The sequence below is a fragment of the Scatophagus argus genome, chromosome 3, assembly GCF_020382885.2.
Source record: "Scatophagus argus isolate fScaArg1 chromosome 3, fScaArg1.pri, whole genome shotgun sequence".
Taxonomy (NCBI): Eukaryota; Metazoa; Chordata; class Actinopteri; family Scatophagidae; genus Scatophagus; species Scatophagus argus.
The window spans coordinates 10,980,868-10,998,073 of record NC_058495.1 but is presented as its reverse complement, the minus strand read 5'-3'; the positions used below and the strand labels follow the sequence as shown (position 1 = coordinate 10,998,073).

Sequence of the window (17,206 nt, the reverse complement as noted above, 5' to 3'; positions counted from 1 at the left end):
GTATGGGTTCATGTGTAACCCTATAATGCCAAACGTATCATATTAGATACATGATTTTGTCAGCCTTCCACATGAGTAGTGTAATATTTTTTTCCCTGAAAAACCTGATGTATACAATCAGATGCATGCAGTGCACAGATATGATATTTGAAAAATTTTTTTGTTTGTTTTTTCGGACGGACCAATAAAGGCTCCAAGTTCAAAGAATTGGAATAATTCTGTCAGTTATTTAATGGTTTGGGCTTTACAGGGATAAAATAAGAAAAAAATGGCACTTGAGTTAATGTACTTAGTTACATTACACCCTCAGTCTATGTTGAAAGGTGTTTTTTTTTTCCTTCTTACAGTTAAATGGTGAGCTGTCAGCCACCCTTACGCTGTTTTCATTTTCACTGCTAAAATTGTAAAATTCCCCTGTGCTCACCGAAAATCTGATTTTAAGAGGCGGGTCTATGAGCATCATTTGAGGCACACAAATAGCTTGGGAGCCCAGCGTTCGGCATACACGTGGAGAGTGATGTGGAAACTTGAACACACTGACAGTCAACTTTACAGTGAAGTAGGGGACATGTCATGTGGTGGTGTCATTTTTAAGGATTTTAATGTGGTAATTAAATGTCTTCTTGCAAGAAGTCACTTTATGGAATCTTTATTTATGCTTTAATACATTTTTAAAATAGTGCTTACATACAGTGTATTTTTGCATTAGTCACTTGACCAAGTGACATAATTCTTCATTCTTCAAAAGAAAATGAATACTGGTTTTGTTACTTTACATTAAGTACTTTGACATATCTGTGTTGCTACTTTACTAAACGATTTTAATGTTTTTTCCACTAGTGGCCCGAGTACACTTCAGACAGCAGGCACAAGGCATCTGGCATGCAGATGTCACTGCTGCCTGAGGCATGTGATGACAGCCACTGGCAATGGCTCAGTAAAGTAACCAAGTACCACATGCCATCATGTTGCCAAGTACAGTAGATAGGATGGTGTAGAGCTGGGACTGCACATGAGGGATAACTGGGAGAAGAGGCTACACTTTGACACACACTTTGACAAATTTAACAACCTGTTTCCATATTCTAAAGGACTGCATGCATTGGAAGCAAAAAGCAGGAGCGTGGAAAGCTGTCATCAGTTAACAAAAAAACAAAAACAAAAACCTAATTTAGTTATCCATGGGTACTTTTTGAAGGAAAGGTGCTCCAGTAAAAGTTAGATTTTTCCTTTGCAGATACACGTGAGCTGAGGGATGCCTGAGCACATGATGGGGTAGGATGGAGGCCTGGAAGTGGTAAGTTTTCCTCTGTCAGAGTTTGTTCCGTTGTTTGCCTTTCAAGCTTTGCTGACTCACCTCACCATGTCATCAGTTTCTCTCTTTTTCTCTTTGTGTGTTTAAGGAAAATGGAGAGCGTGAATGGCCCATGTGAATGAAGAAGGGAGGGAAAGGGGTGGTTTGGTTTCCATCTAGTCTCAGCTTCCCTTTGACCTCTGCCTCCTGAACATTACATCAGCAGAAGTCATGGACCGTCAGGAAGTGAATACAATAGCAGGGAAACTGGAAACACGCCCTGCCACCTTCACTTTATGTCCCTAACACTTAATGAAGAGTGATACATTTGGGCAAGCGGGTCAGTTGTTAATCTCAGTTGGAGGGAATTTTGTTGGGACAATCAGCTTTGACCTTAATAAAGGTTTACAAATTCATGTTGATTCTACTGACTAAAAAACATCCCAAACACCCATTTTGTATATGAATAAATGAAAACTTAAATTTTCTGTGAGGCCCTAAAATGAATGCTGGTATTTTACTGCTGCGGTTTGCACCTAAACCTACTTTAAAGGACTATACCACCAATTTCCACAGAGCTTTATTTGCTGCTGTCTTTAGTCACATGTGCTGCGTTTGATCACACTATGCCTCAGTAAAGAGTTACAGAATCCAACCATGCATTCAGCTAAAACAGGTTAGGGTAACTGCCGCTGTTTTACTTTGAAGAGCTACAGCATGCAAAGGGGTTCCCAAGAAAACAATATATCTCTTTTACTGTTTATAATTCAAAGCATGTTTTAGTTCTTTTTGAAGGCTGTTGTTAATTTATAATGGTTATCTCTTTTAACCATGGCCACATGGATGACTTTTTCCTTTTCTAAACACACTGTACATCACAGAACACACCATGTAGATAAAAGCAGTGCTATACAGTGTCATATTCAGAAAGCTCATCCATTTTTACTGCTTTGTGAGAATGGGCTTATCCTTATAATACAGTCTGGACTTTCAGCAAAACATCAAAAACCAGTGGAGAGGAAGCACATCAAAGTGACTGACCTCTGGCCCGAAAACACTCCCAACCACATTCCACACAATTACAGACACCAGAGAGTGCCTGCAAAGGAAGCCCAACCCATTTATTGTGGGGATTTGTCAACTATGCACATGGAAATATGTTTAGATTGTCATTAAAGTTTGATACTGTGCCAGCTGGCACTGCACTGGTCTCAACTGGTCACGATTTGAGTCTTTCAGCATTCACCTCAGAGAACATTTAATTACAACTTTTTGGGAACTCGAATAGTAGAAGAATATCATTAGAGGTAAGAAAGTGCACATAGATCATACAACAAACACCACATATAATCACACACAAGCTCATTAAAGTTAACACAGGTATGGATTTCTGCTGCCATCTAGAGGTGGCCTACCCTACATGTTATGGACCTGTCTTACACAGCAGTCTTACAGCTCAGCAAAGCAGACAGTGAGGAAAAGCTAAAAAATAAGGTATAGCAGACTAACAGCTGTCATGGAAGTGCACTTTTTTAAACTGAACGCTTGAATGAATGCAATCTTAACTCGTCCATTCACTTTTAGCAGATTAAATGAGTTTCACTGTGTACACCTCTCTGCTCCTGAAGGGCACATGTCCTGACAACCCTGCGCTGACGCTCCATACTGGAGCACTAGTTAGGTTTGTCGATATTCCTGTAGTTTTTATAACTCAGTTGCACAGCATTATTTATATTTCTATTGTAGAATATCTTCACAGTAACTTTTTCACTGCTCATAGTGTTGACTACCTAAAAACTCACACTCACTGCACTAGTTCAATAGTCACCCATTATTTTATCAACACCCTCACAGCTCTTAAAATTCAGTTGTACAGCATTATTTATATTTCTGTCTATTTCAGGGCTGTCCAAAGTGGAGGCCATGAGCAACCATAAGGTTCAGTGTGATGCACCAGATGAACAAAAAACAAACAAACATAAAGAATGGAAAAAAAACAAACTGTTCTTTGTGCTTCTTTATTTTATGTGAGGTAAAAATGCCTTTAAATATATAGCATATAATTATTCTTTTTCATAATCTCAGCATGATGGACATTGTGACAGTTTGAGGAAGTTAATGATTTAAGGGAACTTTGTACCAGTGTCCATCTTAACAACGCAATAGGTGTTTGCTTTTGGTCTTTGGCCTACCATCGAGTTTCAGTTCAGCCCACCAAGAGAAAAGGTTTGGATGCTCCTGATCTGTACTGTTACATATTCAGTATTGACTGCCAAAATCTCCCCACATTAGCAGAAAATCTCTATCATGCTCATTACTTTTTCTGCACGTATGATGTATGTGACTAAGTTGCATTTTTGTTTTATTACCTTGGGCTGTGGAAAACGACCTTTTGTTTCTGCATACTTTAAATGAAAATGCCAAACAAACAAAAATAAATCTGAACAGTGGATGTTCATTCATGAACATAAAATAAGAAGTTCTTGACTTGATATATTCAGCTCAGTAAACCATTTATTCAAGTATTTCCAACTAAGAAATCTTAAGTTATGTACAGTACATTTTGTTCACTAGTGCAGGTCTGAGCTTCGGTATCTGCAACAAACTCAGACATGACAACACAGAGCATGACCATCCATATATACAATAAATGTCACAATCCTTAATTGCTACCTTGTAACTACATCGTCAGCCCCGCTCACACACATTCACTCAAACAAGCCTAAGTGCACACATGTACACATACAAGGACAGGTGCAGTTTCACTCTTTCACAAGGCATAAAACATTAAAGCCTTTTCACATCAAGGGTGGTTTTCCCTGCTAAAAAAAACTCACAAGAGAAATACAACTTCATATGGTGTACTCTCTAAGACTGCTTACATATCCGCTGAGTCGTGGAAACACAACCTGTACCATGACTACTTGTGTGAATATCAAAATGTGGATTTATGTGAACAGGGCACCGTCTGACTATAGTTGAATTCAAATGTATAACATTTCATTCAATATATCAGTATAGCAAGACAGTTTTCTTTTTAGCCTCCAGACCACAGTTCCAGTCTTGACCGCAATGCTTGGAGACTTGAAGAAGAGTCCGAGACAAGTATCTGTGGCTGCACTTCATTGTGGATCAGTCCTGTGCAACTTTTCACACCTCACAGAGGATGATGGGGAAATCAACATGAATACAGGGGTGGTCGAGCTTCACAATTCCCTGAAAAATAATAACAATCAAACTGAAGAATCATCCAAAACATCCTTCAGTGAATCCAATTCAATTCAAAAAACTTTATTCATCCCCAGGGGGCAATTCAAGGGCACATACAGCAGCTGTACACATACACAAGACAAGTTGACTAAGCTGCCAGAACAAAACAGAACAGAACGAAACAGATACTAGCAGTATTTAGATAAGGTGCAACTCTGGAGCAAGGTTAGAACAATGTCTATCAGAGAGGGAAGAAAAAGTAAATACAAAAATAGAAATATACTGGCAGTATTTACTTAAGGTACAAAGTGGGAAGTGAAGTAGACTAGATGTGAGTCAGACCAACATTGTCTAAATATGGCCCTAACTCACCTGTGGAATCAGATTTTTCTGAATCCTCTTCAACTTGGACTTTTTTCTGCCATTTTTTGTCACCACGGTCTCCTCGTAGAATTCATGAGCAAGGTCTCCATCCTCGTCATAGTACAAAGAACTGCCAACACAACAAACATCAGTCTAAAACCACACGTCAGAAGAGACCAGTTCAGAATTAACTTTAAATTATAAAGTCAATATGTGTGCTCTGCTATTTAGTCATTTTAACTGCTAAACTGTGGGTGAATTAAGTTAGTGACGTATAGTAGTGTAGTACAAATGACATGTCTCTCATGATACTCCATAGGAACTCTGTGGATTATGTGTTACCCGGAAACACACAGTGTCTAAGTATATGATATTTTGTGTGGACTACTATGTAATGGAGGCATAAAATGCTTACTCTGTAGCCATTCACCTCCATTATATTGAGGTACCACAAATCCCAGTCTTCAAGAAAACAAAAACTACCTCCACTGAGAATACCTAAGAAAATATGCTGCGAATAGGTGAACCAAACCTTTACCTTCTCCTTGTAAAAACAAATGGCGTTGCATTTCTGGAACCTTTGAGTCGGGCCAAAGACTGTTCGTTCCCATCGCTGCTTGAATCGCCTCCAGCGCCGCTGCCTGAGAAAGGCCAGACGCCTTTGGCTTTGGATCCACTTCCTCCCATCCTCAGAGATAAGGCATCGTTAGTCTTCAATTCGAGTGACAGGTGGCCAGACGCTCTCAGTTCCTCACCAAAACCAGGATCTGAAAAGTACAGACAGAGAGACACTAAAGCTAACATTTTTTGAGTGTCAAGGATGTTTACTGCAGCGTTAACGCTTCCTTATACTAGCTTTGCGGGCAGCTAAATAGCTGGGCCATACAACTACCGAACACTATACGCAGGAAATCTGATTCGTACGATTACTTATACAGCTACACTACATTATTTAAAAAAACAAGCCACCCTTTTCTATCTACTACACAATATTTCATAAAAGCACCCCTTGACATTCGTTCAAGTGGCTAATAACAAGCTAATGGTACCTGAAGACTGAGGTGAGTTAGCCTGTTAGCTTCTGCCACTGACGCAGGTTAGCTATAAAAGCTAAATGTTAACTAGCCGGACAGGGCAGCGCAACCTCTCCAACACAAACCCCGGAATATCTTTGTCCTATGCCGTCAAAACGATCATTTTAAACGCGCTTCTAGTCGATGTCCTACCTTGTCACACACAATAAAATTGTCATGTCCTGTCATAACTTTTACCAGCAGCTACGTTACGCTATCGCTAGCTGTTTAGGTCCTTGCTGTAAGGTGATCAGCTGATCTGACAAAGAGGCGGCACCTTGACGGTTAAAGGAAAACATTTAGCTCATCGCTACCCGACATCATGTGAGGGATGTAAACCCTTGTGAAGGTCAGATAAAAGTGTATTTGACTCTGGGTCTAAAATTAAAATTGCTTTGCAAATTTGAAGAGCATGCATATACGGAATACTATGTTACATGGGGCAAACATTTCACTTTTAACCGTGTACGACACTTTAACATTAACTCCTCTGTGGTATCTGGAAAAAATACAAGAACGTTATGGAACTGTGAAATTTTTTACTGAATGCAGTGCACATCTGTGACAACATGTATAAGTTTGTGCATAAACGGATACAATAAACTGAGAAACAGCAGACAAACATGTTGTTTAAAAGGATAGAAAAAACAGAGATATAAGGAATGACAAACAGCTTCCAGTGAAACACATGTATACCAATATTCAGTCATGATTCCAGTCAAACAGAATGACTTCCACACTGCTCTCTGACATTCATAATTGCATACAAATGTCCATACACAAGTCAAGCTCACAAACTAACAATTAAAAATAAAAAAAAAAAGAGTTGCACCCATCAGGGGTGTGAGAGGACATGGCAGACTATTGAGGCTGGGTCAAACGGATATCCAAATACCTTTCAGCAACAAATGTGTATTTAACTTTCTAACAGGATAACTTAATGAATGTCAATACGAGGTTAAGGTGTGTGGTTTTCATGCTAGATTGTTTAAGGACCAGATTGAGTTGATATAAGGTTGGCAGTAATAACATGATTGGGGACATAATTCATTTTGTATTCTGGAAAAAGAAAAGGAAACAACTTGCAGACATGATCTGCCCAGAGGGCTCAACTGCAGCATCACACCTACAAATGTATGATCGACCCATGGATTTTTTTTTTTTATATATATATATATATCTAAAAATGCCCTAAACGTCACTGACAATTTCTTTAAAGTTAAAGTGACACGGCTGAGGTAGGCAGGATAATCAGATGGTACCCAATAACAAAAGAGATTGCTGGATACGACCACTGCCTCATCTGCCAGTCTTCACTCCTCTCAACTCATTCTCTCAGGCACATCAGACTCTCCAGGTGTAAGGCACTTCTTCTCTCGCATCACATCACACGCACATTCGCGCTAGCTCTCTCTCTCTCATTGTCTTGCGCCCTGTCTCACTCTCTCTTTCACCGAAGAGGTGTTCTGAGTCATGTTCTCTGGGATCTTTGGATGCAGCGATGACTGGTCAGCTTCAGGCGTTTGTCCAGCCAAGAGATGCACGTTTAACCCCCCGCGAAGTGTCGTCTCAGCCGGGGGTCGAGCCAGCCAGAGCCTCCTGCATCTTGGTGCGGGCCAGAGCATACCGCTGCACTATCTGCTTGATGTGCTCCTCCTCTTCACGCTGCAGAATGCGCAGGAAGTTCTTTAGCTCGGGCATGGAGAAGGCATGCCACTGTGAGGAGAGAAAGATCCCATTAGTGAATGTACGGTATATAAACTAACCATGGTTGTGGGATCTAACGCATGCTTTGGATTATTCTCATGTTCATGTTGGCCTTACATTGACTTCTCCAGTTTCATTCTCTTTTAGAACAAAACTGAGGACTTTCTCATTGGGCCCAGCAGACAGACGCAGTCGGAGGGGACGCTCATCATCAGACAGCTTGCGAATATAAACTGAAAGAAGCAGGCAAAAAAGACTCAATTTAGTGTACAGCATACAAATTTCCATTAAAAAGGTGCCTAACACTGCTGGAGTTCACTGTGTAAACACAACAAAAAAGGAGCGATACCTTGGTCATGACGCTCACTGCGCTCAAACAGAGCAAACTTGCCGGGATTGTCCACCACAGTAAACTTTTTCAACAAAGCCTCGATGACTTCACGAGCAGAAGTGCGTGAGCTTATGTGCAGGTGCTTGGATGCATCTTTCGGCAGGTAGAAAGAGGTGCGACGCTTCACTCCGCCAGCCTTCCTGCCTCCAGCATCGTGGCCTCCTTTCTTTGGGGGTGGAACAGACACGGGTCGAGCCAACTTGAACTGCACCTTAATGAAGCCAGTGTAGGAACCATCTTTGTTCTGTTGAGAAAAACAAAAGTGTTACACACAAAGAAAAAAACTATGGATATGTTGTGAATCCAAAATACTACGGACTGTTAAAATATATACCGAACCAAGTAATTTTACCTCCAAACTGTACTCGGCTGAAGTACTTTAGTGCATTTATTTACTGTAAACTTGTTGTGTTCTCATATTAAACTGCAGTTCACTGTTTAACTCTTCATGTTCCTCTCAGTCCTCTATCTCCTCAGTCCTATCTTGCACATTTATCTGATCGTCAAACTATTTAGAATGAACATTAGCGGTTGACTATCAGTGACTGACCAACTGGAGCACACTTAATGACTACTCACCATGTTCATGAACAGATTGCTGTTGATTTGAGCATTGTATTCCTTCACCTTCTGCTGAATATCGGCAGTTGTCAACTCCTGCTTTCCCCACTCAATTTGTTCATCCTGGAGGGGACAATGAGGAGTTACAGTGTTAAAGCAGCAGGTGTCAGTGCACATGTCCAAACTACAACAGGAACAAAAAGAAACCCAGCACAAGAAAGGACACTGGATACGACTGTGCGTTAGAAAAGAGTCGTGTTCTCTCATAATTACAGATACTGTTGATGACTTTTTGTTCCAATTTCAAAACGCGACAGCAGTGTTGTTGACTCTTTTCAGTAAGCGTAGTTCACAAGAGCAGGACTTTTACAAATGAAAAGAAAATTCCCTTTATAATGTGCCGGTGTTGTCTCAGAATGCGTTATTCAGGAGTAAATAATGGGTGTTTTTGATATATTCATACATTTTAAGTTGAAAGATGCTCCTCTACCAATGACAATGTTTAATGTTGTTCAGTAGAACATTACAGGCAACCACAGCTTAATTAAGACTTTGTTAACTAACTTTCCGTTAGTTTATGTTATTTCGGAGAGTGAGCACCAGTTGCATCAGACTCTGGACTTCCTGACAACGTAGCAAGAGCAAAAACGATGATGTCAGCTCCGCCCAATCCGGTTGGACTGCTCTGATCCCTCGGTGTAGGAGGGTTAAGAGGGGGAGGAGAGAGGACGAGAAAGGGGAGGGTGTGTGTGATCTGCAGCTGTTTGCAATGACTGCGACCAACGGTTCTGCACTGCATTCCTTAACTTGGTATTCATGTAAAAATAGCCTCCTCTTCTCCGGCTCTCACAAGTGGGAGAGACAATGCCCTCCCTTGTTTTACAGGCACATCCTGTGAAGTCAGCTGCCTCATCGACCGCACAATCCCAGTCATGTTTCAGTCATGCACATTTTGCCTTTAGTATATACATGCTCAATTAGGGCTTTTCCTGAGTCTACTGACCAGTTGGTATTTCCTGCATAGAGAGAAAATTCAACAGAGCTCTGTTGCAGCACAAATTTTATTTTCCATACTGTACTCCAGCAAATTCTTCAAGAGAGGAGCAGGGGGTTTTCGGAGGACTATGATCTGAATATCAATGTCCTTATAGTTGTAAGGACATAGTTGTAAGGCATCTGCACTGACACTTATATAGAGTTCATTATTATGAACAAGAATTTTTAGATAAGTCAAAAATCCAACTCTATCCTGTCCCCATCTGTTTTCATAACCCGATGCTGTCTAATGCAAGGGCAAAAAAAGCTGCAAGCATTAAAAGGGCTCGGTAGTTTACAAATCGACAACAAGCAGCTCAATAGCAGCAATCCTTGGGCAGATTGAAAGACTGTGGAGTTAATATACTGCTCTTAACAAGTCAATAAATCAATACGAGAGCCAAGTTGAGCTTTCCAATATGGCAACAGTAGGAGAAGCATATGGAACCACTGTGTTGTCTTTACACGGCCACAAAAGGAGAGTCATATCAAAGACAGTGCTGAAAAGTGCTGACAACATTAAACAAAAAAATAATGAATGTCCGAGGGGGTCCACACTAAACTGCATCTGTTTCTCAAGGAAACTGATCTGTGAGTGGGTGTGGGTGACGCACGGAACAGAAAATGAACAAATCCAAAACAATCCGTGACTCATCTGGGGTTGAGAAATGAGGGTGAGAAACCTGAAGGAACAGTCAATGAACAGTGGGTGTCGGGCTGGAAACTTGAGAAGCGGCTGTGCGTCACCAGGTATGACATTTGTGTTGTTCTAAGCCTGAATTCAGCTGTGGGTCTGTGCTTGTTACAATAATCATAACAATAATTAAAAAAAGATGCACTGATGTGTCTCTAAGCTTGACTCATGTCCGTTTACTCAACAATTCAGGAACTCCACCCCAGCCTGCAAGCATCTTTACTGCCGGGGTGCCCTTGAGCAAAACACAGACAAACAACTCCAGAAATGGTGAATTGTTGAGCAACGCACCCTGACCTGTGTGAGCACTAGTAACAGCTAAATTAAGAAATTTAACAATAATAATAATAATAATAATAATGTCAGTGAGCCGGCAGAAATATTAAGCAACGCGAGAGCATAGGCGACCCACCACCCATCATCTGGTCTGACTTCCCCTTCTAAAATGAGGATGTCACTTTGATTCAAGCTTAACTTTTATTTTTGTCTACATCTGGCGTTGCCTCTCACCTTCTTCTTCTTCTCGTTAGCATTAACGTTAGCTTTCCGGGTTTTGGGAAAGAAAGATGTCCGGGCGGTAAAGTACTGCTCAAACTCGGAGTCGGAGTCCTCCTCGCTGCAGTAGCCGCTGCTGGTGGAGCTTCCCCAGGTCATCTCGAAGGAGGGAGTTTTGTCCGAGCTGCTAGCCTCGTTTGTCATGATGACTACCTTTATAACCTTGTTAAAAACAGCGCAGTCAACGATCGGAACTCAAACTACGACGAGTACAAGTGCTCAATTCACTTTAAACCTGGTCAAGGAGGAGCCTAACTTAAGTGCTCTAAATAACTGCAATTAAATGCAACGTTCGCCAACTTCGACCGTTAACTAATCTCGCAGACGATTAAATATCTCTGTGAGGGCTTGATAACAACAGGCTAATCGACAAAAATCAAGGAGTCTCTTCCTCTAACTTCTACCGGCCACGTTTCCACTGTATAAACTCGGCCTGTGTGAAACAGGATGTGTTCGGCCCCCGCCCTCGCTGCCTCGCTTCCTTCCCCCCGCCGACGCCCCACCCTGGTCCGTTGACTTGAGTTTGGAAAATACACAAAACCACCGCGGCCTGTCGCCATTGGACGAGGAGGGGAAATACCAAACACTTAACCCCCAGCGCAGCTTCTCCCCCCTTTTCCGCCGCCCCTGACGGATGCTGCTCCGCATGTACCGAGTCATGTGACGTTGATGGGACAGTCCGGTGACACCACACGCGGCCACAAACCACGTGCTGATTTTATATTATTCCTCTGTTTATGAGCGAAATATTCAACATGTAAGCACGGAACATATTTTCTGAAACCTAGACTGAGAAGTAAAGCTACACTTTCCTCTTCTTTATCCAGGCCTGGGGTAAGGGGACCCTGCAGTGAGCGTTGGTGTGGAGCCGTGCTGGAATTTGTACCAGGACCAGAGCCAGACTGAGAGTGACAGAGACCAGTCTGACCAGTTTCTTCAGTATCTTTGCTGATTGTTCTGATACATTTCAGAATCATTAGCGCTTTTACTGTTGTTGGGTGTGCACTTAACAAATTTAAATTTCTCTGTAATGTAGCACAGTGTTAACAATGTTACCAATAATATTATTCTCAGCGCTTGAACTCAGACTAGTTTCTGATGCCCCATAATACATATATATGTAAACAATTAATTTAATATCATAAATGTGCAATGAGTAGTCAGCTAATGGCTTGAAGAGATGACTACCAGTAGACTGAGGAAATCTGCTAGGGTGCCCTTCCAGTGGAGGGAACACTATGTTATGTTTTTTGGCCCCTGCCCCTCTGATGGCCTGAGTCTGCCACTGAAGGGGACATACCCTGAGGCTCCTAGCTCTTAAAACACTGGATCCTTTAATTCCCATACTTCATAGGGTCTTTTATCCTTATTCGGGGAGGATGAGTGAGTTTATGTTCATGTGTACTGGACACACGCCGTTTTTGAAATAACATTTCATTTCGCAGTGTCATATCGGATAAAAAATAAGGTGAGAACAAAACAAACACGGATGCATTACAACCAACATTTAACACACACTGAATGTTATAGTCAATGCACAATATTTAACACGACCAACTATGTAATCATACGACCATCTCAATGACGTGAACCCTCGCGGGTTGTTAACAGGGTAATCTTACGTGTCTGCTGCTACATGAGACATTGCATTAGACTATTTCTGCCCCGCGACACCTTTCTTTCAGACCTCACACCTCCAGTTCATAACACAAGCTTTCTCAGAAAATTTTTAAAAGTGAAGTTTACGCTGAGGTAACACTAATGACATCACCAGGCTTATTTTTACAAGCCCCGGAAAGACACTTCAGAGCCACAGAAGACAAACAGGTATAGGATGAACAGTCCTCCTTGTGACGAGTAAACTGAAGTCAATGTGTAAAATCAGTGGAATGCCCTTTTAATCCACATTAATTGATTGAGTTACTTTCCAAACAAAATGCCACTGTTTCTTAAATGTGTATTTTCTGCTTATCTGTTTTTGTTTTTTATCATAAATGAATAAATAAAAAGAGTTTTGGACAGCTGGTTGATCAAAATGATTAATATGAATGTCACATTGGGAAACTGTTTTTTGTAGTGAGAATCTGGCAACTGAAATCTTTAGTCAGGTATGTTGATAAACTGCTTTAATTTCTATTAGAAACTTAACAGCATTTAAAGCTGTGATGAAAGTAGCTATGATTTTGACACTGATAAACAATCCAGTATTTTCCTTTCTTCATCTGGACCATCCCATCCACATCCTACAATTCAGATGACAGATGACACAGTTGGTCACATCTTGTTTTATGGCACAGATAAAAGTATTGGCAGGAAGCTCAGGAGTTCACATATGTGGGCTGCTACTTAGTGAAACCCTCTGCAGGGATGAACTGAAGGTAAAACATTTCAGGTGTACAAATGTTAAATGTTTTTTGGTACAGAACATAATAATCTTGTCTTTCATTGCAGGCATTTTAACATTACTAACATTCCTAACATTACTACATAACATTCCTATATTCCTGATATTCCTAAGCACCCCAAAGGCCGAACACACACACATCCACATGGTGCTCACACTCCCGCTGCCGTTTTCACATTCCATTCATCCTTTGATAAGAAACAAGTGCTTGATAGAGAGGGAATAAAACCAGGAGAGCAAATGTTTGAACAACTTCTGCCCATTTGCCTCGACTCCTCTCTAAGCAACAGTAATGTGGTGCAGAAAATCAATGGTAGGAGTCATCTTCTAGTTCAAATTTTAAATATACAGCAGCCAGAGCTTGACTTTATCTCTGCTAAAACAAAACAAAACAAACAAACAAAAAGCTAGCAAAGATGAGGCTAAAATTACATTTCCTTGCTTTCGACTACCAGGATGGTATCAAACTGTCATGATATTTCATGATTTTACCTTGTTGAGTTTATTTTCTTCTGTGTATACTCAGTGTATATGGATGTAACAACGTGCTCAAAGATTCCCCGGTCAGATTTGTTTGTTTTAGTTATTAAACAGACTTAACTAGATCTTGCAAAAGGTGTTACTCTGAACATTTTGTATTTCTCAGCTACTTCCCCATTAAATCTCTTAACTTCCCTTTACAGATTTGATGTTGCTATCTGCCCGCAAACTGCCACACAGACACGTTCACGTCACCTTTTATAAGAAACCTGTGCAGTTTGGGAAGCCGGCTGTTTATTTCTGTGGAAATAGTTCCTGTTTTTGTCCATCAAACGATTAGTTCCATCATTTAGTCCAGAAGAACTACCATGTAGTCAAACTGAGTTGAGCACAATGAGCACAATGTCACAAACAAACTATAGAGTTGGTTGTAAACAATAAGCAGCTGCATATTATGAACAATCGAAGAGCAAGTACAAAAGGTCCTTACCACATTTGTGTCTGTTTCTATGGTGTGCTCCACAACACATGTGTGGTCAGCCACAGAGACTCGGTCCCAGCTGCAGTCCAACCGGATCAGAGCACGGCAGCGGTAGTGGCACGTGAATCTGCAATCTGTAAGAGCGGGAAGTCATTGAGTTGTGACAAATACTGGAAAATATATAAATACAATCCGTTCTAAATGGGTGATGTCTGTGGCATAGAGGCTGGAGAAGTGGTTTGTGACCAGAAGGTCGCTGGTTCAATTTCGCAGACCGACAGGAAAAAACTGGTGGTGGGGGGGAGTGATTAATCAATGCCCACTGTTAGTAATGGCTGACATGCCCTTGAGCAAAGCTTATAGATAGATAGATACTTTATTGATCCCGAGGGAAATTCAATAAGTCCCCAACTGCTGCCCGGGTACCTGACATTGCAGCCCACTGCTCTTGTGTCTGTTTAACCAGTGATGGGTTAAATACAGAGAAGAACTTTGGTGTAAGAAAAAAAATATACTGACAACGAAGTTTGAAGTTTTTTGAAGTCATTGCAGTTAACTTCCCCTCACATTTGTCATCATTTCCCTTTTGTTTTGCAATATATACAAATACTTAAATGACAATAGTTAACTACACTCCACTGAAGAACAGACGTAAGATACAAAGTGAATGTGGGTTTCAAATTGCTTCTTTTTGTTCCTTTCCTTGACTAATTTCTTGACAGTTATCTTCAGTGATTCATTATTGTTGGATTGTGGTTTAGTTGTCACATTACTGTTAAGAAGCATTGCTTTCTGCACGCTAAATGCTTTACACAAACCACATCTACATCCTAGTGGGTTTCAGTTGATGAAAAGGATGCTCGTGACTACTGCAACTCTAAAATAAGTCTTGAAGGCATACAGGTTTGTAATTTGCTCCTGTGCCAAGGTATGAGATGGCCACAACCACAAAGAAACAAAACAAAACACTGCTTGCGTGTTCGATACTGGTCCTTCAAAACCACTGTCCTCAAAGACTAACATGGCGAACATTTATGGCAGAAGCTGTGATGTCTCCAAGTTAAGTGCAGAGTTTGGGTGTGCACCTAGATTGGCAGCTAGATCTATCCATGTGTAACCAAAGTTCCCCCTTCTCTTGGTCTCGCTCACTTTTTTCATGCACAGAAACGATCACACGTGCACACACTCAGCCGTGCAAACAGCCTACGTAAGCCAACTCACTGACACACCGCAGGCTCTGCTTGTACAGGCCCCAGATGAAGTCTCCACACAGGTCACACCATGTGGGCTGAGCGTGGCTGCAGGGCTGGAAGTTGTGTCCTTCTCCCTTCTCCTCTGGGAGCTGAGGGTCCTGGGTGCTGCTCAGGACTCTGATGATGCCCACCCGGCTCAGCAGGTCTGGTACCTTCCCTGGGCTGATCCTCAGGGCGTTTGCTCTCTCCAGGCGTGGTGGTGAGGAGGGCGACCGCGTGCCAGTCAGCTCTATATGCTCTTTGCCTGGCCTCAGGTCGCGGAGCTCGATGAACTCCCCCCAAGACATTGCTTCACTCAGCGTCTGGCTCCTCCCATTATCACTGACAGGCAGGAAAACATACAGTGAAACATTGGAACCTGTCAAAAACTGCTGGTTTTATCTGGTGTTAAAGAAAAAAATGTGATCTTTTATAAGGCTGTATTTCATTTCAACTTTGTGAATTAGTCAGAAAAGCTGCAGTGTTCTTTAAGTTGCTCATTGTTGTTCATTATTATTATTATTATTTGTGTCTTTTAAAATCAAATGGGCTATTGAATATTAGGCTGCTTTGTCTTCTGAAAAACAGACTATGAGAGCCATATAGAGTGGTGGCAAAGGTGTTCAGATCATGTACTTAAGCAAGAGTGGCAATGTTCTGTAATCAAAATTTACCTCAAAGTAGGGAAGTACTATCAGATAAGTGTATATCAGGCATCAAGAGTGAATGATCTCATTACATATTATATTACTGGATTATTGAGGCTCTCATATGTAAACAGTATTTTAATGTTATAGCTCATCAAAGTGAAGCTTATCCTAATTCTTAAATCTACTAATCTTTTCTAATCTAATCTTTAAACTGATCGTGTGGTGTGTATGTGAAACGTTATTCTGTAGAGAAAATTCAGATTAAGTGTTACACTATACACTGTACTACACACATAAAAAGGAAATACTCCAGTACGTGGTGTTTGGTGGTTTAGTAATCAAGTTTGGATGTGACACGTTGACATACCGTTATTATATAATATTTGACAGTCTACAAACCCAGCAGAAGTAAATCAGGGTTTGAACGTAGCCACAACCTAATGTGAACCAATACTGAAACACGTTCATGTTTAATAATGTAACTGTATGTTTTACGAAGCGTGACTTTTTCCCAGAAACAGCCATCAGTCCGCTGTTAGTAACACAATTAAAGATGCATTTACGAGGCCTCGGAGGATGAATACTCACATCTTAAGTCATAAAACAACAGGCTAAATGAATCACAACTGAAACTGCAAAGTACTGACTTACCAAAACGCGGGAGAAAACAGCCAAAGACCGACTGCTTTGTCTCAAAACGTCTTCCATCCGAAGAGAAAAACTTTCCGCAGAAATTTTTCTGACCGTCTCCAAGTAACGGAGGTGTGCAGCCTCGGCTACATCTCTGGAAATAATCTCTCATCACCGGTTGTTACCCTTAGAGGAGGAGGCGCTGCTTGTTTACGGTAACGTCAGTGTAACAGTTGTATCCGAGCACTTCTCAAGACACTAAACATCTTTTGATCTCTCTCAGACTTCTGTAGGAGGAAGCAGCGTATCATGAAAAGGAGAGAGTGAGATGAGACTGAGCTGCACCGACATCCGGGATGTTTTCACATAGGGGGTGCTTCTGAGTCCGGAGCACAGCTGAGTGGGCGTCAAAAGTCCCCCCACCTCCTCCAGCCGCTGTCTCAAAG

At 41.3% G+C, this 17,206-nt stretch overlaps 2 protein-coding genes across 6 annotated transcripts; both read right to left on the bottom strand.

Annotated features, from left to right (window-relative positions):
* Window positions 1-3,790: 3,790 nt before the first annotated feature.
* On the bottom strand, window positions 3,791-6,227 carry tusc2a (tumor suppressor 2, mitochondrial calcium regulator a). 3 transcript variants are annotated; one of them, XM_046383431.1, is made up of 4 exons: window positions 5,917-6,227; window positions 5,406-5,634; window positions 4,877-4,997; window positions 3,791-4,510 (listed from the first exon to the last, which is right to left on the bottom strand). In XM_046383431.1, exons 2-4 carry the CDS (start codon window positions 5,552-5,554, stop codon window positions 4,445-4,447), a joined length of 336 nt encoding a protein of 111 aa, XP_046239387.1. In that variant the 5' UTR covers window positions 5,555-5,634; window positions 5,917-6,227; the 3' UTR covers window positions 3,791-4,444. The 3 variants fall into 3 exon arrangements, with proteins under 3 accessions (XP_046239387.1, XP_046239388.1, XP_046239386.1); XM_046383432.1 differs by having other exon boundaries at window positions 6,094-6,227; XM_046383430.1 differs by having other exon boundaries at window positions 5,406-6,227.
* An 882-nt stretch (window positions 6,228-7,109) lies between these two features.
* LOC124056215 (ras association domain-containing protein 1-like) lies at window positions 7,110-17,108 on the bottom strand. 3 transcript variants are annotated; one of them, XM_046383421.1, is made up of 7 exons: window positions 16,782-17,108; window positions 15,470-15,822; window positions 14,258-14,382; window positions 8,618-8,722; window positions 7,997-8,282; window positions 7,765-7,880; window positions 7,110-7,656 (listed from the first exon to the last, which is right to left on the bottom strand). In XM_046383421.1, the coding sequence occupies exons 2-7, from the start codon at window positions 15,786-15,788 to the stop codon at window positions 7,510-7,512; spliced, it is 1,098 nt and encodes a 365-aa protein (XP_046239377.1). In that variant the 5' UTR covers window positions 15,789-15,822; window positions 16,782-17,108; the 3' UTR covers window positions 7,110-7,509. The 3 variants fall into 3 exon arrangements, with proteins under 3 accessions (XP_046239377.1, XP_046239378.1, XP_046239379.1); XM_046383422.1 differs by lacking the exons at window positions 14,258-14,382; window positions 15,470-15,822; window positions 16,782-17,108 and adding an exon at window positions 10,839-11,319; XM_046383423.1 differs by lacking the exons at window positions 14,258-14,382; window positions 15,470-15,822; window positions 16,782-17,108 and adding an exon at window positions 10,844-11,318 and having other exon boundaries at window positions 8,618-8,724.
* Between the last annotated feature and the right edge of the window lie 98 nt (window positions 17,109-17,206).